At 42.1% G+C, this 20,764-nt stretch overlaps 1 protein-coding gene across 4 annotated transcripts in view; it reads left to right on the top strand.

The window, feature by feature from the left end:
• Positions 1–20,764, top strand: part of CD247 (CD247 molecule) — an 87,309-nt gene that overhangs the window by 33,610 nt on the left and 32,935 nt on the right. The window contains exon 1 of one of the 4 annotated variants that reach the window (XM_075118032.1): positions 9,373–9,396. The exons of 2 other annotated variants lie outside the window; for them this stretch is intronic. In XM_075118032.1, the coding sequence (XP_074974133.1) occupies positions 9,390–9,396 (7 nt within the window). In that variant the 5' untranslated portion in view covers positions 9,373–9,389. Of the gene's footprint in view, positions 1–9,372; positions 9,397–19,196; positions 19,221–20,764 lie in introns of those variants that run through there. One more of the 4 variants, XM_075118036.1, reaches the window with a different exon arrangement.

The raw sequence follows: 20,764 nt of genomic DNA, 5'->3' as shown, positions 1-20,764 counted from the left end.
GTGGCTTTATTATGCCGACGGGAGAGCTCTCTCCTGCAAGCGTACAGCGTCTTCACCAGATCTACTACCGCAGCACGGCTGCTTCACCGGTGTAGCACATCTAGTCTAGACTAGCCCACAGTCCCTATTTTTAAAATGCTTTACAAACATTAACTATGTGTGTGTGTGCAGTCCGTAAGTTTGACGATGACATTTTCATGCATCTCTTTTTGTGGGTTCTGGAGTGACTCTGAAGTCCAAAGCGTGACGCGCATGCTCATGAGTAGATTGGGCAGACAAAGTCATCGGTGAGCATCTTGGTATCTATAGCAGTAGTATGATGCTTTTCCCTTGCAGCTAACAATCAATTATTTCTGTCCTCTTCAAAGGCTTGGAAAGCTCTGAGTGTTGTGTGTTGCCATGCTGATGTATTTAATGCAGCCTTCTCAAGATCATTCGGTTCCATTGCACCAAAGCATATACCGTTCTTGATGCTGTCCTTGTAGCACTTTCTGGGGCGGCCTTGATTCCGATGTCCTTGTGCCAATTCTCCACAGAAAATTTTTCTGGGGAGTCAATAGTCAGGCATCCTAATGCTGTGTCCAACCCAGCGTAGTTAGGCTTTTAGCCACATGGCCTTGACTTATGGCATTTGACTTTTGGAGAACCTCCAGGTTGGTAATTTTGTCCTGCCAGCAGATCCCCAAAATGGTTCGCAGAGGCCGCATATGGAAGGCCTCTAGTTGCAGATCAAACATTAACTAACTATTCCTGATATTGTAAATTTAGTTATTTTTGTTTTCTGTGCGATGCAACTTTTAAACTTCTAAGGGGTGTAGCGTCTGCAGAGGTGGCAGATGCCGTTAATGCATTATATGAGAAAAGAGATAAATTTCACTGTCCTAGAGGGACCTTGCTTTTTAGTTTGTTTATTCTCTTATAGTCACCTTGATTGACAGTTCTGACAACTTGGGGAATCTGTCAATGTATAAGTCATGAATTCTGGTTGATATAATGAAGCTGCTATTTTGAAACTGCAATATCATGGAATTTCTCTGTGTATGTGAAATCCACCATTTGCTGATGGATGGGGGAGGCTATAGCACATCACTGCCGGGCCAGGGACAATGAAGGGGTGTTACCTTTAATGACTATGCTCGGACTGAACAATGGGTGTACTGAGGAGGGTACCTGAGTGGGGGAAACCAGTTCGACTAAGTTTCTCTTCGGGGGGTGGGGCTGGTGGAGTAAGAGTGGAAAATGGCCAGCAACATAACAAAGACCCCAAGTGTTGGTAGGGAGACAAACTTAGGGGACTTGCAGAACAGGAGACAGGAAGCCTGGGGCAAGAGAGGGGAAAAGATGGATAGCAAGATGGGTCTAGCTTTAATTGTGGGACTAATCAGGGTCAAGGAAATCTAACCAATCTAGAGAAGCTCTTTGATTCTGAAGACAAGCCATGGGTTGTAGGGAAAGGATCCTGGGCACCCCAGAGAACTTGGCTCCAGCCCAAAGTTCTCTCCAGTGGTAAGGAACTTGAGACCCGGTAGTGTGTATAGGTGTGTTGTTTTGTATAGATCTGTGTATTGCTTGTGCTATTCAGTAAATAGCAGTGGTGTTCGGAATCCCATGCTGAGTCTGTTTGTCTGGCTGTATTTGGTTTCAACTGTCATGTGCCCTTGAAGAGTTAAACTATAAATCCAGGGTGCCCCTCTGGCTGGAGGTCTGGGAGAAGGTGTGCTTAAGTTAAAGGACAGTGAGGTGTCAGAACCAGTCCCAGGGGCTAGGCCGTTTGAGTGCAGGGTCTCAGCTCTTGGAAGAGGGAGCTAGAGAGGGTCGGCACCTCCAGAGCATGCCTAGAGACCACAGCGAGGGGTGGTGTCTGCACTTTGTTCAGATTTGAGGCTTAAAGAGCACACAGGCAGAACCCAATGAGAGAGGCTGGCAGCACAACAGTTTGGGGAGCCTGCAGCCAGAGAGGGAACGCTACCAGGGCTGTATGTGACAAAAGTACAGGGCTTCTGTGGCTGCAGTGATCTGTCTTAACAAGTGCACAGAAGCTAAGAGCAACAGAAATAAACAGTTTGGAGGCTAATTGTGGATGTGGGAATAATGGCTGAGTTTAATAAGATCGTAATTGAACTGAATATATTGGAGAAGAGGACAATAAACCTGGGCTTTTGCAAAATCCCACCCCAAACTCATCTGTAGGCTACTGAGTGATAACATGCTGCTAAAAGAAATGCCAGGTTAGAAGGTTTGCACTGCAAGAACAACTTGCTGGCTCTACTCCACTCTCATGATTTCATCCCACTTCTCTCGGTATTGGGTTTTTTTATTCTTAAAGCTCTGGCTCCTGGAGTCATTACCTGCGTTCCTGGAGATTACTTGAGAATCTGGTGTATCGTTTTCAAAAAAGTAAGTTTCTAGCCCTCATGCCTATGGGACAAAAAGCTTGAAAACATGAACCCTAAAGACTCAAGCCAGGAAGCAAATGATAAAAACCCCAATTTAAAAAACAAACAAACAAACCAACAACATGATTTTAGGTGGCCTGAGTCCAGCTTGTTGGAATACCTGGAGCTGACAATACTGGATGATACTCAAAGGGCATGCCATTATTTGTAACATCTCCTCCTCCAAATTAACCTTTCCATGGGTGTTGCACATTCCACCCTGGGGTACTGCAGCAAGCCTGTGGGGTTAGTGACATATGGCTGGGTTACCCCCAGCTGGTGACTGTGAGGAGCATAATAAAGGCGGCTTCTATCCTGTATGTGTCTCTGTCTGCAACAAAGTGCAGGTTGGTTAAACTCTGCCAACTGGATCTGGGTCAAAAACACTAGCTCGCCCAACCTCACCAGTGCTCCTAAAGCTTGTGGTTAGTGATCCATTGGTAGCTTGTGCCGTGCTGTGATAAGCAGTACATCTTGGCAGATCGCGTGTGCCCTAGGGACGCTTCCTGAATAGGAGGCAGAACTTGGTCACTGAACGAGCTCTGGCCAAAGCAGAGCAGCAAATGGCATGTGAACATAATGGTCTAACTTTCCTCCATTCTCTTTCTGTGCTTCCCTATTTTCCTCCTCCCATCCTTAAATACTGTCAGCTGAATTAAAAATAAAAAAGCGAGTTTGCTGCTCTGCAGTAATCGCTATGCCTCAGACTGGAAATGAGGTGATGGTAAATGTCCAGTTTTTAATAGAACCTTCTGTATCCCTTATCCTCCTTTTCATAATCCCACCTGCCCTCTTTCCCCTCCCATCCCGCTTTTATCCTGTTCTTTTTCACCCTCCTATAACTCCTTCTGACCCTCTTCGTCTAAGCAGTGAGACCAGTCTAACTGGGAGTGATGTGGCAGGAAAGCTGAGCTGTTTTGATGATTAGGTGCTTTCATGCCGGCGACAGGCACTCTTTTCCAACCCAACGTAGAAGGGAGAACCTGGTAAGGGACCCTACAAAGAAAATCACGTAGGAGGTCTTAGCACTGCACTAACTGCAAGAACAATTACAAAGGTGATGTGACTTTCTCTGTGCTGTGGCTTCAATGTTCCTTCCTGCTGGGGTAAGGCAGGGGGTTCTCTATCAGAAAAGGAAAGCCAGGCTTGTTACTGAAATGGTCTTGTTGTCACACTGGCGTGTGTGTGTGTGTGTGAGAGAGAGAGAGAGACAGACAGACAGAGGGCCAGATTCATGCCTGTTGAAGTCAGTGTTGTTACACTAGTGATTTGTTTGCCCCAGTGAGTTGCATTCTGTGCTGTTGAACACAGTGAACCTGGGAAGGAGAATTTGTGCAGATTGGGGTGAGGGGAGAAGAGGAGTATGTGTGAGCGAGCATTCACACTCTGTGGTCTTCAAGGAGAAAGTAGTAATGGCTGAACCCTAAAGGTTTGGGGGGTTGGTTAGACTCTGAGAAACACCTAACAATCTTTCTGAATTCTATGGTTCTGAAAAATCTCTCCAGACTTCCAACTGGCAACATGATGACAATGGCATTTCTGCCTGTCTCTGCTGGTCCCAGAAGCAGGACACACAGAGGCTACATTAAAAATGGGAAGTAATGGGGAAGGGAGAAAATGAGCAGAATATTTTTGAACTACAGATGTTCAGTGAAGGCTTGTTATAGCCTTACTTCATTCTGACTGGTTCTCCAGTCTCTCAGGATGGGATGACAAGGTTTGGATTAAATAAGAACCCACTGAACTTTTGTCCAAAGTGAGCTCTTTCTGAAGTTTGAAAAAGTTCACTCAACTTTTGTTGCAATGCATTTCTACTCGCAAACTAACTCTAGAAGCCCTAAAATATTATGGGAATAAAACATGTCTTGTATTTCCCACTTGACTAAAATTGGGAAATACCAGAATTCTTGCAAGAAAGTGTGATCTCATGAGGTCTCCTGACTAAGCTATCAGGATATGAATCTGAACTTTCGGATGCTTATTCAAACAATGTCTGAATGGTGGTGCATATAGCTATGTAATTGAAAAACCATGTTTTTCTGTCCTGCATCTTTAAATTTCCAAGAGTCTGCGGCTTTGCAGAGGCAGTGGCTGTTGTGTGAAGCAGAGCTGATGCAGCATGTTACAAAGTGCACAAACAGTGCTCTCTCCTGCTTTCTGTCGTGGAAACTTTACTTGTTGTTTTTCCCTAAATCTGCAATAGAAGTCATTCTGACTGAAAGCACGTGATTGCTCTTTAGATATGGAAGAAACATCGCATAAACTTTCGGAAGGTCCCTGATCGCTATTGTGTGTATGTAAGGAGAAGATAGCCTGTGTACCAGTAATCAGACTGAACTGATGTGAAATTGTATAGTTTCAATTTCCTTCTGGCTGCTTCATTTCTCCTCAGCTCTGGTATCCTGGCCAAATTCCCACAAAGGTAACTAACTATATTCTGCCTCCCTAAGTGAACCCAGCAGCTGCAAATGATACAAAATACTTCACTTCCTGTTCCAAACTGAACAAGCACCCAGTGCTGGCCAGTTTTGCTTTGTGTAGTTAGGCAGCTGTGGTGTTCCACTCCAGAAATGTCTGTAACTCACACTGTATGAGTGTGGTTTTCTGTTTCTCGCTAATAGCTGGACCACACTGAGGTTTGAGTGTTTTTAGCTCAGGCTGGTGTGTAAGGGGCAGTAGATGCCGCTTCTGGAGTTGTAAAGGAGCCAGATGTGCCACAGGAATTCCAGGTCCAGCTGCCAGCCCCTCTGTGAAATATACCTTGCTCTGTGTTCCCCTTTGGCAGTACAGACTCATAGAAATGTAGGGATAGAAGGAACCTCCAGGTCATCTAGCCCATTCCATGCTGAGGCAGGATTAAGAATAGCGGCTCTGTGACTATATTTATGTTAGTCAGGAGACTGTACTCTTTCTCCTCTCCCCCAGAAAGTGAGAAGCCATAGATCAGAAGTTACTGTTGCTTCTTGCAGCATTAACTTCCATGGGGGAATCTGTCAGATATTACATGGCTTTCCTGGGGTCATATGCTGCACCCAGACAACTCACTTTGAAATCCGCAAAGCCCCAAATGCACAGTCTTCATAGGAGGAGGATGTTGATGACTGAGATGCAAGAAAAACCATGTGAATTTGGCCGTGCGTTACTGGAACTCTTGGTTATATTATCTCATACTTTATAAAAGGACTGGAGCACTAAAAACCACCCAAATAACATTTGGGCCTAAATAAAGGCCCATTCTATATTTAGTTTTTTCTGAGGTAACAATTTCTAGCTCAGGTATTGCAGCTCTCAGCTACTTTGTGTCCTTCCTCAGATAAGCTTGGTGTTGTCTGTCTTTGCTAACAAACTTCTCAGATGTGTGTTTGCTAGGGCGGGTAGGTTTGGGGGGTAGATTAACATCTGTCTTTAAGGAAAGCGTAGTGACTCACTTTGAGGTTTCAGAGTTGCTGGGGGGGTGCTAGTGGGGGGACAATGAGCATGTGTCACATCTTATATACTGCTGCAGGGAACTAAATTAAAAGGACCTGGTGGTTACGGACATTGTGATTTTTGCGGTTGGTTGCTACAGAAGCTCACAGTTCTCTGTCTGCCAGCAAATGGGAATAAATCTCAGAGGTCAGAGCTGTTGGTTTCACCAATGGGATTGAGAACCATCTTTGCAACTGGGTTGCAGAAGTGTCATGAATGATCTCATGAATCAGCTGGCCTTGAGTGAGAAAGAAAGAAGAAAGGCTGAAGAAATGGATCAGGAAAGTTCTTTACCTTACTGGCATTTAAAATATTCCTGTCTTTGGTCCCCTTTCTTCCTTCCAACCTCATTCAGGGGTCAGTAGGTGTGGCTCTGTGAAAGAAGCCAGTTTGTGCCACAAGAGCGAAGTGGAGTGCAGCTGGAAATGGGTTCGGAGAGCCTTAGAGAGCTCCTGGAGCCAAGGGTACTCTGCTGGTTGCACTGCCTGCCTGGTGGGGAGTATTGGCATGCAATCTGTGGAGAAGCCATTTCCTGAAGGCATTCATGAAAAGCAGGGTTATATTGACACTACCTTAAGGGGGCATGCTAGGAAGAGTTTCCCTCAACTGGAAATGAGGGAGAATTTTCCAAAGCTGGATTGGCGCATAGTAGCAGGCCACTGAGGGGCAATGCCAAACTGGCATCATTTTACCACCTTCAGGAATTCCAGCACTCCTGGAATCAGAGTTCAGGGGTCAATTTAACAGAAGGACAATGGGCAGGGTATAGCTAGAGATAACACCTGACCTTGTTGCCTCTGTGGCTGCTGGCAGGTACACACTCCATGTGTCATAGCATGCAACTTTTAATCCCTGGGAGCAAGCTTTCTCATGGTAGGCAGGCACAGGTGTGTGTGTTCATGTTCTTCTTTCGGTTTATTAAGCACACTGTTAGATCTTTCTAATAGTGCCTGCCATGTTAGTGATCCTCTTTATGATGGTGTATGAGTATATGAACCTTGGGAAAGTGTGGGCATAATGCAGATGAGACAATGTATCAGCTGGTGTTCATGAACACTTCCAGTTGGTAGCTGTGTGCCAGCATAGCCTTTGGTTCTTTCTCCTTCTGCAGTTCTGAAAATATGTTCCATCAAGAATCTCTTTCTAGCTTGCCTGCTTCTCCTTACCTTTAGATGTCCACGGTGCCATGTGACTGAGGGCCCAGACTTCTACTGGAGGAAAGGAATATCTGGGATGTTCAGGAGTGATGCTGTAAGGTTCTGAATTGACCTAGCCCACCTCCAGGATCAGACCCGTGTTCTAATGTGCAGCATATACAGAATTTGGTAGAGGAGAGGGGGTAAAGAGAAGGAGGTTTCCAAAAGCTTTGTAACACCTAAAGCAGTGATTCCCAAACTTGTTCTGCCACTTGTGCAGGGAAAGCCCCTGGCGGGCCGTGCCGGTTTGTTTATCAGCCGTGTCTGCAGATTTGGCCTATCACGGCTCCCAGTGGCTGCCGTTCACTGCTCCAGGCCAGTGGGAGCCGCTGGAAGCAGTGCAGGCCGAGGGACATACTGGCCACCACTGGGAGCCGCAATCGGCAGGATCTGCAGACGCGGCAGGTAAACAAACCAGTGCGGCCTGCCAGGGGCTTTCCCTGCACCAGAGGTGGAACAAGTTTGGGAACCGCTGACCTAAAGAAAGATGAGTGCTTACTAGCATGGAAAGCAATTTTGTAAAAGGAAAAATTAACAATAAAGACAGAGAAATGTAACAAAGAGCTGAACACATACTAGTATTAGAAATGTGAAATTCCCGTCTGAAGAAGATAGTAATATATTTTCTCACAGTAATACACCTACAGAGCTATTAGCTAAACCAGCTCATGAGACTGTTTAATGTACAATGCACACACAGGAAACAGTGAACATGAAACTATCCTCTATGTTGAAATCCCTACAGTACTTTTGTCCCTTTTCTAAAATATCCTGACAAGCATTAACAAATTATTCAGACTATGAGCCGAAGAGTTTCATTTATTTAGATCCCTTTGATAGGAGAGTGAAAATCAAAAGACTAGGAGAACTTCCTCAACATTCTGTGTAGTTGCAGAAAACAATTTTAAATATTCAGGCTATTGGTTTTCTGCAGATACAAATTCTCTGTATAAAAATGGTTTCTCCTCTAAAGGCCTTATGACAAGTATTCACAAAGAATATTAGTTGTTTGGGAAGGATTGCTGAGGTTAAAACTGTGTAAATATATTTTTATTCCTACCTATAAACATTACTGTATGTTCTTTTATCAGAATTAGTAAGAGAAGAAAAAAATCTTAACTTTCATGGAAGCAAGATTGGGCCTCCAGGGTGTACGGCACCCCAATATAGATATAGGTGAATGAAAAGAGAGACCCTTTCTTCTCACCCCAGGTATTCCTGAAGATTTGGAGTTACCTGCCCCTAGTTTTAGAATTCTGTTCCATAATATAATCTTTGCCCTATTAGGTAAAAACAGCTATATTTTTTTTCTCTATTTTTGTGCTTGGATTGAAATTGAACGAGCAACAACTAAAACTGTTGTAAGCATCTGCCGTGAGCATTATGGACATCATGGACCTAATCTTGCACTCCGTTGCACTGAGGTAAACCTGGAGTCAGCGGTGTTACTCTGGATTTACAACAGTGTAAAGAAGAGTAGAATATGTCTCCATATGTTTATAATTGGGTCTTCTGAACACCACTAATAATAACTTGGCAACGGAGGTTGAATGAACGGTAAGATTTAAACTGCTCCTCTATGACTAGTGCTTGACTGTTTGTAATACAGAGTATATCATGAGAGAGTTAATTCACCCTACTTTTGCATTAAAATCTCAAATGTGAAACGTGACCTTGATGAGAAACAAACTGTCTCCATTCATCTGATATACAGGCAAATGTGTGACTTTCAGTTGAATTGTATTAATTCTAATATTTAAAATTATCTTAGTAAATTATGTTATTTCTAAAATATAGGCTCAGAGAAAATATAATTTAATGACATGGAATATTGGAAGAAGAGCACCACTAACTTTGAAATAAGATCTCATTCTTTTTTTTCCCCCCCTTTGTTAGCTACTCAGGTCTCAAATTACAAACCCATTGTATATGAAATATAATCTTGCACTAGATCTGATTGTGTTCATTCAGCCTATTGCTCTTTTCTGCAGGTGGTTTTGATAAGTTAATGGAACCTCTTAGAATATGTACATATTCTAATCTCGGAACAACCAGTCTAGAAGACGTTTATTTCTAAACTGCAGCCAGTTGAGAACTTCAATTGTAGCAGAGTATTCAGTGCCATAGTTTCAGCTGTGATATATGGTTTATAAATCTCAATATAAACCTGACATTCTCTAGCTATTCAGAGAAACAGTGTGTGCAGCATATTTCATAGGAGAGAGCTTTGTGTAGGATTTGTTAAGCTCTGGGTAAAATATTTTTTTCTGTTTTTAAAATTCATCAACCAATGCTTGGTAAGAACATATCTTGCTCTTCGTGTGTATTATCTTTTTAACAGGCAAAAATGTTATTTGTGGGAGGCATGGCCAGGAGGATGGAATGTTGATACAAAGGTGATGAACCGTGTCCTAAAACAGTATAACCTGGGTCACTCATCACCAAACATGCTCATCAAATAACTGCATAGAAGCTTCCTCTCACCTTTCAACTGGCTGACTTTTCTCCCCTAGGGATATTAGTATTACATTGATTATAGTGTTGTGGCTGTGTACTGGAGCATACTCAAGCTCCTACCAGAGAAGGAGAGCTTTGGAAGGTTTGCAGAACCGTTTCAGTGGAACGAGGTACATCTGGTTATGTGTTTATGTGCGTGCGTGTGTATGCCGATGAGAATTTGGGGAAATCAAACTTTGCTTTTACTTCTCCATTGCAGAGCTCTTTATTGTGTCTAAATGATGCAAAATTGATGGAGAGGATACACAAATCATGATGTTTGATGTGATTTCTGAAATCTATAATTCTGTTTGAAATAGGAGCAGTTGTTCCTGGGTTATACTGATCCAAAGGGTAACTGTTTCATTATTTAACACATCCAGAACATGTCTGCAAGTGTGTGTGTGAGATTCCCAGTGAAATTGTTTGAAGAGTCATACATGCAAAGGATCAAATTCTGCCTTTGAAATGAGCTAAACTGTCTGTGTCTTCTCCTCCTCCTCTGGTTTTGCTCTCCAGGAATAAACCCTGCTGATGCAGTTCCAGCTTTTGAATGATAATTATTAGAACCGTGCACACTGGGAATTTATTTGCACAAAAGTGAGGCAATTCAGAGTTAAAGTCCTGCAGTAACTTCATTGCTGACCTCTGGTGCATATGCTTCTGAAATTACTTGTTTTATAACTGATTGTAGCCTTAATCTGAAAACAGGGCAGGATTGGTAGAAATATCAGACCCGTAGAAGAGGGGGAGAAAAATAATTTTGCAGGAAAATCTGCTAATCTTCACAGCTTCCAGAACTCAACAATGACTTTCCAGTAAGAAACAGCTTCTTATAATACTAATCATAACTGATGTGAAACATGCAATATAAAATTAAACTTTCACACTGTAAGTATTTTTTCAGAGCAATATGAACAGAACCCTGTCATGCAGTGCCTACAGTTTTTTGGCTTAGTCACAGATGGGCCCCAGGAACTTTAGGCATTAGTATAATATTCAGAACATTATATATATTCCAAAATAAAGTTTGTTGTTTTTTTTCCTCTTTTTTTTTAAATGCTACTGCATATCTCTGTATTACTGCATGTCTTTTTGTATTCCCTGTGTGGCTTATACATATTCGCTTAGAGCCCAAACCTGCTACTTCTGAAGTTGATGGCAAAATTTGTTTTGACTTAGATCTTTATCCTGCAGTTAGATCCATGCAGGTGGATCCCTGTGCCCTTGCCAAATCTCCTTAAACTCAATTGTGCTTTGCATATGTCTGCTCCGACAGAACTGACTGCAGGGATGGGGCCTTAGATGAGAATGGAATTGTGTCATTTATTTGCATTCACTTGCATTTCATTTGGATCCAATGGACCTGAATATAATCTCCCTTTCATCAATGATATTCTAATAACATTACCCCAGCATGGGTGAGATCAGAATTGAGCATCATAGGGTCTGTAAATAGTTCTCAAATTGTGGATTTGAAATCATCAGCATTCATTTAAAAATGGCTTATTCTGTGGAATGTATTCTGATTAGCACAAAATAAAGCAGACTCTCTTTAGTGGAAAGAAGAAGTGTAATGTATAATAGTAGCACTAGAGTTTTCATGTGGGATAAACAGCCGGCAGGCTCAACAGAAGTATAAAAGATACCAGAAATCCTGTACATGGTTGAATAGTTTCTGTTGTATAGACATTTTAATTACTCGCCACTGGTATGGTTTTGTAATTGTATTCTTATTGCTTGTAGTTTTTATGAATTAAAAATAGTTAAAAGCTGTATGAAACAAATTCAGACCGATCAGAATCACATTGGTACTTTAACACAATTTCAGTTGCATTTAGAAAATAAGTCCGCTTCCAGCCAGCCTTTTTACGTAGTTCATGGTCCCAGAGGTGTCCCAATATGGTGGATTTTGAAAGCTTATGTATCCAAATAAGTATCCCATCTGTATTGTACAAACTCTGGTTACATGTTGCTGACTGTAAGTTATTTCTAGAGTAAAATATAAAATATGGCCACAGAAATAACCCCAAAAGACAAAGGTATGGAGCAACAGAAATTCTACAGTAAGTCTCATCTTAGTACCTTATCAACTTGGACCCAATGTTAAAGTCCATAAAAAAAAATGGTTCCCCCCCCAACCCCACTCATCTGTTTTCCAGGTTAATAGTGGTACAAACAAGGATTCTACAGTCACAGAATTAAACTGAAAAAAGATACATAATGAATGTAATTTATTTTAAGTGATCACTTCAGGGCCATGCAATAAATGGTCATCTAAGAAATTAAAGGTTGAACAAAATTGTTCTGGAATCTATCTTGGGCGTAAACACGTACTGATTATGCAGGCGAAAATGCCATTAGATTGATGGAGTTTTGCCAGCATTAGTAATATAGGATCAAGCTCATTGAGGTACTTTTAAAGCAGTCTCTCGAGACGGGGGATTGATCCATAGAGCAGTCTTTGCAATATGAAGAGTCTGACTATGGTGGAGTATCTCTGATGTTTCTCCTGCAATTATGGAGGAGGTGAATGCATATACGTATATGCAACCAAAGCAGGACTGGGCTTCTGGAATTTCTCTCTGCAGTGTTTTTCAGATAAGATATCGTTTCCCAGAAAGGTCCAAAAGAAAAACAAATACATTTTGAATGCAATACTCCACAGATTAGATTGTTGTTCTATAGAACAACAATCCCCTTCCCATGCATAAACTGTCATCCCTCACTGCGTTTGTCTGACCTGGTCAGAGAGATCTTCTGGGAAAAGGATACTATATTTCTAAGTGATCTATAAAGTACCATCTATATATAGAGCTCCATCAATAAGATAATTGTGGGTTTACAGTGCTTTTTGCATATTTTACTGTGTTCTGCTTTCATACTCTTGTAATTCAGTCTGTTAAACCCCCCAGGTTTTGCAAAAATCCAGCCCTTTGAAGCTACAACTTGATGAGAGGGCTATTGTCTGCTGAGTATCTGTTCTCAGGGTCCCAAAATCAAAGGCCCAAACTGTATAAAGGAGTGAGTTTCAGATTCTTGGGTCTGTTTGTTGTGAGCTAACAGTATTGTGAACTTTGTAACCACAGAGAACCCCATGGTGGGGTTTGAATGACCAATCACCTGTTGGAGTCCACGGAATTGGGGTGATCTCTGGTAAGGTTATTAGCATGTTCATAGGTTCCTTTTATTGTTTTAATGTGTTTTCTCTGTAACACTTTCACCTTTTTTTAAAAAAAATGTGCTTGCTCAGAAAGGGCTGTGTGGTAACTTCCATCGGGAATTATGCTATTTATAGATAGATTGATTGATTCTTGGAGAAAGCAAAGCAGGCCTGTTATGGCAGTCTGACTTGCTTGGGAACTTGGTGTAGGCAAGGAAGTGTGCAGACAGGAAAAATCCCAGTCAGCAGGGGGAGATACATGACTCTGCCCAAGAGCGGTGACAGCCAAGGTGCCTGGAGTCTAGAGTGGGCCTCAGCTGAACCACAAGGGAGAGATATGGATACAGTTCCCTGAACTGTGATAGTTGACTCCAGTGAGAGTATCGGAATTTCATGCATGGAGAGGCTGTAGGATTGCACCCAATATTTTCAGGTGATGTGATGCTGAGTATTGCTGTGTGCAATTAAAGTGGCTTTTGTCAGCAACCGTTTTGAATATTGTACTAGTGACAAAGTCAGACAATTGACTCCAGAACTGAACAAGTGAGTGTTTTTTGGGAAGGCTCTATTTAAGTGGATCCACAACAGCAGCTTTTTAAATACTACACAATTTGCTTGGCTGTTAGGACCAAATAGAACCAAAAGTCTTTAAAAGTACAGAAGCAAATGTTCTTTCAGAAAACATGCTACATTGTGATTTTTTTTTAACCTAAAAACTGAACCAAAAAAAAAATGTAACTTTTTATAATTGACTTCAAAGATAGAAGAGGTCGTGCTTTGTTCAGTGCAGATTATGAAGTACTGTAAAGTTTCATTACATATTAATCTAGGTAATTTTGTTTAGGGATAGTTGCACACTTTCAGCATTAATTGTTTGATTGTATCAACTGCATTTTTAAAAAATGTGCTGAATAAATTAATACATATTGTTAATAGAAATGAAATAACAAAACAAGTGACACGCATGAATAAAAACTGTAAGTAAAACACTTAAATTTTTTGTCTAACAATTACTACTATCCATTAGTGTTGATAAGTTAATTTTATTAGTAATAAAAATTGATACATGCAATGAATACCAACATTTGGTTGATAATTCATGCAAACTAATATTAATTTTTAACGTACACATATTGATGTGCTTGTTTACCTGAAAGTCTATCACCAACACTGTCTGACATCAAGGACAGATCTGGGCCCTTCTGATAAATCTAAAGAGAATTGCCTTTTCCATGAGATAGAGATAGAACAATAGCTAACTTTTTCTACAGCAAGAGCATTAGAGCTGGGCAGGAGATAGATTTTTCATTCCAGGAGAACTTTTGAGATTTCAAAAATTTTCCCATCAACAACTGGGAAGAAAAATTCACTCAGAAAATTTGCAAACCAAAAATCTGTAAGAAAGAATGTATTTAGGTCCGTTTAAATGTTTCATTTCAATTTCAACTTTTTAAAACATATTTACTATAAATTAACTTCAATTTTGAAACAAGTCATTTTGAAATCAGACAATTCAATTTAAAACCTTTTTATCTCAATGAGAAATTTGAAATCAACCCACTTCCCGCAAACATTTTAGGTCTTGACATATCGGCATTTTTCCAACAAAAGTCTAGTTAAAATATTTCTGACCAGCTCTACCCAGCACTGAAGTATCTAAGCTTATAAAAATGCTTAGCACTTGGTATTTTGAGAGCACTTCAATGCCCAGTTGAGTTAGGTGACTAAATATTGTTGTTCCCAGTTTATGGATGAAGAAATGAAGGCACAGAGGGGTGAAGCACCTTACCCAATACCGCAGAAGTCAGTGGCAGAACTGAGATGTGGGTATTTCTGCCCACCGGTCTTTTCATGTTACTAGAATTCATTATTTTGTAGCAAATTTGCCAGCTCTCAATAATTTAAAGTCCCAAATCTATACATTCACACATACAACATTCCTTGTTTATATACCGTACAAGTAAGTACATCACAAAAATTTGGTAAATGTAAAGTATTATGATACAAATAAAATGACACACCAATCTGAGTTAGTGCCCTCCAAAATTGGGTGCAATGCTCCGTTTATGTAGCAATATTTCATTTTGATTTTAAATTGAAGTCTATAACAAACTGTTACACTGTGCACTGCAAAATATCGATGGCTATCTGCCCCAGAGGAAAAGATAATTTGATTATTTGTGGGTGAAGTGATCACTGTCTTCTCAAAGGACATTTGTGAGGCTTAACTAGTTAGTATTTGCCAGACAGCCTGAGGTACGCAGAGGAAAGGCTCTTAGTACCTCTAAAGCACGGTTGGTTGGTTGATGTTAGTTTATATATATATTTTTAGTTATTTCACAGGCTCCTTTGATACAAGGCTTATGAAATGCCTAAATGTTCAAAGTTACATTCCGGTAAAGAGGATGAGATGCTGGGAGAATGTTGAGGGGAGAATATCTGAAGGCGGTAACAACAATAATAATAATAATAATAATGAAGAAAACCCCACCCCAACGTTCAAACTCAACCTGTCTCTTTACTCTGCATTTACTGTAGCTGCATTTTATTCTGGCCATGTTTCTCTTTCACCACATGAGACGGGAACAGCGGCAGGGGAAGTGACACAAATGGCTGTTCATTAAATGGGTCAGCAGCAGGGGACTGAATGTAATGGGAAATCCTGCTTTTAACCTTCTGCCTGCCTGAGTCATAGATACAGAGCCTCAGACCTTATGACTGGTGTAAACTTCTTTCTGCCTGCTCCCTCCTCATCAGGATGTTTATCATTCTCTCCCTGCCTGGCACCATGCTTCATCTGTGCCGTTGCTCATGCATCTACACCCTTGACTGTAAACGTACAAAGAAGCCAGCTTGCAAGTATATATCTATACTTAAACAGATATAAAATCACCTTGAGTCACAGCTCTTTCAAATCAATGCCTGCAGTGCATTATGACACACAATGCAAAATAAACCCACTGAACTCCCCAGCAGAAATCCATAGGATCTCTCTCCACATGCCGTCAACAATGATGATGGTTAAAATCTAATTACTAACTAAGTGGGAATGTGTCTGAGTTAGGTAAATGCTACTGTTGCAGGTATTCAGATTCAGGGCAGTGAGCAGAAGAACCTGCTTTCTGGGTAGCACCCTCAATTTCGGGGCATTTGAACGAATTCAGTCATTTCTCTTGATTATCACTTCTCCCTCCCTAGTAGATGGCAGTTTCATCTAGTGGTTGGAACAGGGGGCTTGGAGTCAGGGCCGGCTCTAGGCACCAGCTAAGCAAGCTGGAGCGTGGGGTGGTGCTGCTGAAGGGGCGGCACTGCGGCTGTTCTTGGGGTGGCACTTCGGCAGCAGCCCTAGCGGCAAATTCGGCGGCAGCACCTCTCCATGGTTTCCCGGGGTGGCAATTCGATGGCAGCTCCCACCAATGTTCCTGTTCTCTCCAGCGGCGGTGTATTCGACAGGTTGTTTTTTTTTTGTTTTTGTTTTGTTTTGTTTGCAGCTTGGGGCAGCAAAAAACATAGAGCCGGCCCTGCTTGGAGTTAAGGCTGTCTAGTCCCAGCTCTGTCACTGACTTCCTGTGTGACCTTGCACAAGTCTCTTAACTCTTTGGTACCTTCATTTACTGACTCATGTGTAACGGTACTTCGCTATACCATAGGGGTCGTGAGCCTTCATTAATGTTTGTAAAATCTATTGAGAACCTTGAACGATGGACACCTTACAAGTGCCTTTATACTTTAATCCAAATTTGGATGGCTTTGAATGTCAAGTGGCTGTGCCCCCTACTATGAGGTAAATGAAGGGTCTGTATGTGCCTTTGCTCTCTGGCATGGGCTTGACTTGGCACTCCCAAGTGGTGTAGAAAGCAGTTGATTTCAGAAGAAGAACGGGCTTCATGCCAGCAGGATGGGGTGTGTTTTGCGTGCAGCCCGACCAGTTCTTTCAAGTACTCACCAGCAGCAGCACCTGCAGCTGCGGCAGCTTTGATCCCCGTTGACTGCATCGCAACAAGTTGTTCATACGTTGTAGCTTTTGCTCGTGTGCCACTTCCACGCTGGTGACTGGAGTGCCCCAAAAGCATGTCTATAAAACACTTGCTGCTGTAGTTTCTCCTCCTGTCCCTGAGTCCCAGTTTGCATGATTTTGGAGTGCTGAATTGGAATTCCAGAGTTGGCACTGAGCTCAGGGGAGAAGAGTGGTGTTTCTTGCACAAAGCCAGTGAGCTCTGGAAGCCAGTGTCTGCCTGAGCAGAGGTCGACGACCGGCGTGAGAGCAAGGCTCTTTTTCCATCCCCCAAAGCCCACTTGGATACCCTGGCCAATTGTCCCTCAGTTCTGCCATTGAGATCACTTCTAGGCAGGAAAGAGACATTTGGACTCTGTGGCTGAGATTGTGTTTTAATGGGCTTCTTGTTAGCAGTCCAAATATACGGCTCAGTTTTGACTATTTGAGCACAGGTAACATTATTATAAAATCATCCAGCTGATGGAACTCCCCATCCAAGGAATAGGTATATGGAGTATCAGTAAGTTGAATTTTACAAGATGGAGATTTGCAGGGTTGGGGAGAGAAGATACCAGTTAGGTTATCCAGCCCAAGACTGTTCTCTATACTATTAGCAGTTCTTCATTTGTGTTAAGCACTAGCAGGAAGCTGGGTGCTCTACCAAGCATAGTCCCTGCCCCAGCTGCTTGGTGCTTAATACTTAATATCTTTCTAATACATTGTTTTGTTCAGTCTAACTTTGACATTCCATGTTGGTGGGACGCCCATCTCTCTTGGGTGATGATTCACAGTGAAAAAGCCTGATGCGTTTGCCTTCTTTAATGTGGCTGGATATGTGCACAATAATATATTTACACTTGATCACTCTTGTGTCATCCTTTCCCCAACTCCTCATATTTTGTCTTTCTCATTGTCCCAGGATACTATTTCTGATAGGGGAAAATTTAGTCTGATTTTCTTAATGTCCTCTGATTATTCCCAGTTCTACATTAAATATTTTCTCTTCCTTCTTTGTTTACACCCTTTAAAAGTTTGTTGGCTGTTATCAAGTTTTCCCCCTTACCCAAAATACACAGATTCAGCTCTTTTTTTAAATCATCCAATTGATTGTCAAGATGAGTTCTACAAATTGAATCTTAGCTTCTAAAAATGACAAACACAATTCTAGCAATTCTGCAAATATAGTACCATATTTAGCTGCATATCATTGCAATAATATTGCTTATTTCTTGATATGACATATGATCTCATTGTCAAGACTTGATTGCAAATGTAGGGGAAATTCTCTTTCCAGTGGCGTGTGAAATGTCCTTCTAGACTAGCAGCTGGAAGAATCTGTAGCTACTAAAAATTTCCCTGAGCTGAGGCTTTTTTGAGGGGATGGGGGCAGCGGCTGTCTAGTTACATATTGTCGTGTGTGGGGGGGGGTTTTTTGTTTTGTTTTGGGGGGTTTTTTGGGTTTTTTTCATGATCTAGCTTGGTCATTTATTTAAGAGCCTTATACTTTTGCCTTCTTGAATGGTGGATACATGTGCAAAAATATATTTGCAATTGTCCTTGTCATCCTTACCTCACCCTCTCATGTGTTGTACTGCTCTGTACTGGTGTGGTTTTTAAACACACAAACTCCAAAAGAGAGGCTGCTACATTAGACGTTTGGTTGTCTGGTAGGGAGAGCTGAATTTGGGTGAGGGAGGGGGCCAAAGGAGGGACAAAAAGCTACCACCCACCAATCAATAAATGGAGAAGTAACCAAACTAGAAGCAATCTTTAAAAATATAATACAATAGTGATGGTCCTCGTTGCTACAGTATATCTACTGTAAGCTGTAGTACTTTAGGCATTCCTACAGAATACGATTTTGGTTTCCACAAGGGGACTTGAAAGCTTCAAACAATCTCTACTTTGCAGTCTATGCAATCCGTTTTATTTGGGCTCCTGACTGTAAACTCTATTAGTCTGTAAAATAATTTCCCAAGGGAAGTGGTAGAAACTGTCAATTGGGGGCCCTTAAAATAGATTGGACAAAGCAGTAGAAAATGTACTGTAGGGAACAGTCCTGCATTAACTAGATTTGACCTCTAAGGTCTCTTCCATCTCTGAATATGGTTCTGTGCTCACTCTAGAAAAACAACACCTGTCTAGTCTAATACACCTCTAAGAGCTGAAAGGGGCTATGTAGCTGATGTCCGTGTCCTGAAGCCGCTGGATAGGAGGGTTCTGATGGCATTATTGCTCAATTTGCTGTCACTAGGAGCCTTAATCAGGTTTGTTTCAGGAAAGCCCTCTGTGCAGAGTTCTTTCATTTCTCAGTTTTGCAAGCAGCTGCTTTTTCTGAGAATGACTGACTGTTTTGATGAAGGTAGGAGTCCCCTTCAAGAGATGAGCAAGAATCTCCCTCCCGTCTGCTTCTGACGGAGGATCAGGAGACATTCAGAGATGAGGATGGTAACCGTGTTTTATGGGTATGTTGAAAGTTCATCTCTTTTCTCTCTTTTCTCCTCCCCCTTGTCTCCCCCACAGCCCTTCAGATTGGGAAGGCAGGTGATTTCTCATGCTTTTGAGTGTGCTGAGTTCCCTTGAAATAGCTCAGACAGCTGGGAGGAAACTCTCTTGACTTGCTTCTGTCACCATACACTGGACCTTTTTATCAGTGGTTTTTATTCTGTGCTGTGGTAGGTAGGGCTCAGATCTCTATGTTTGTAATAACACCTTCTAAGCTGTGGCCATACCCATGGAGGAAAGACAGTGCTCTTTTCTCCTGTTCTTGAACCCATTGCTTTCCTCATGAAACCTTCCCATAAGTGTCTGCCTTAAGTGTGCCTAAACAGTGGAGCTCCAAGGACTTGCTAGGAGCCTGAGGGCTGCACAAAATGGCAAGAAATGGAGCTGTCTGTACTGTCCTTCATCTTCCATATGGAAGTGTAGCATGTGGAGACTACCAGCATGCAATGGTTTGTCTTTATCTAAGCAGCCTATCAGGCTCAGAAAGAACATGGGCCCTGCAGTCTGTCTGTCTGGGCTGCCCCTCCATTTGAAGGATGAGAGCAACAACGGGCCATGTTGTAGAACTCCATGGAGTGCCGGCTGCACTGTGCACGGCACTGCACTGGTCACTGTGGGTTACGTGCATGGATGGTGATGAGCTGGTAGCGAATACAGAGTTCCTCCTGAGCTCTAAAATACCACCTGGGAAGGGGAGATCTTCTGCTCCATCATCAGTGGCTTTTGGACTCATTCACTTGCTGGTTTTGAAAGTGTCTGGCTTGAAAAGGCTAGAAAATCTCTGTCTGGAAACACACTCTGCAACTCTCCAGCTGCGGTGAATGATGTGATTGCTCACATCTGCACATTGTAGACCTTGCACATACACAGGGGGGAGCCTCCTGAACTCTTATTTCCAGCTCTGCATAGGAGCTGTTTACTTTTGTGATTACTCATTTCCAACTTCCTAGCATTATTTACTAGACCCATAAACAATTCTGCACTTGCTAACTGGAGAGGTGAGAGGTAGCAAGTCCCTGTGTTCATTCCCTTCTTGGCTCATTTCCTTCACACTGCTTCACCAAGGTGCGTAAATTCTGGCCTAGAAGATTTTGCGCCCCACCCCCCACCCTGGCGTCCTGTGGTGAGAGGGGTATTTGGTCCCCATGTTTGTTCAGTCCTGCTTTTCTCCACAATGTACACTTCAGCCCCATGTTTTTGGGGCCTGTGATATTAAGTGAGCAAATAAACTATGCCAATAGCTGATGCCTGAACTGCTTTTTCCTTCACAAAAGCAGCTCAGCACTTAAGGTCAGCAATAGACATAGGGGTTGTTCCTGTCTTTTCCCAAAGGAAAGGAAGCATGGGCTAGCGAATGGAGTATATGGCCAGAGATCTGGATTCTGTTCCCAGCTCTTCCAGTGCCTTGCTGAGTGATCATTGGCAAGTCCTATACAGCTGAAATTTCAGAGTTGGTCACTATTTTGGGTGCCTCAGATTGTAAGCTCTCTGGGACAGGGATTCT

This window comes from Caretta caretta, chromosome 1 (genome assembly GCF_965140235.1).
Source record: "Caretta caretta isolate rCarCar2 chromosome 1, rCarCar1.hap1, whole genome shotgun sequence".
Taxonomy (NCBI): domain Eukaryota; kingdom Metazoa; phylum Chordata; order Testudines; family Cheloniidae; genus Caretta; species Caretta caretta.
Note: the sequence above shows the minus strand (reverse complement) of the source record. Positions and strands in the feature narration are given on the sequence as shown.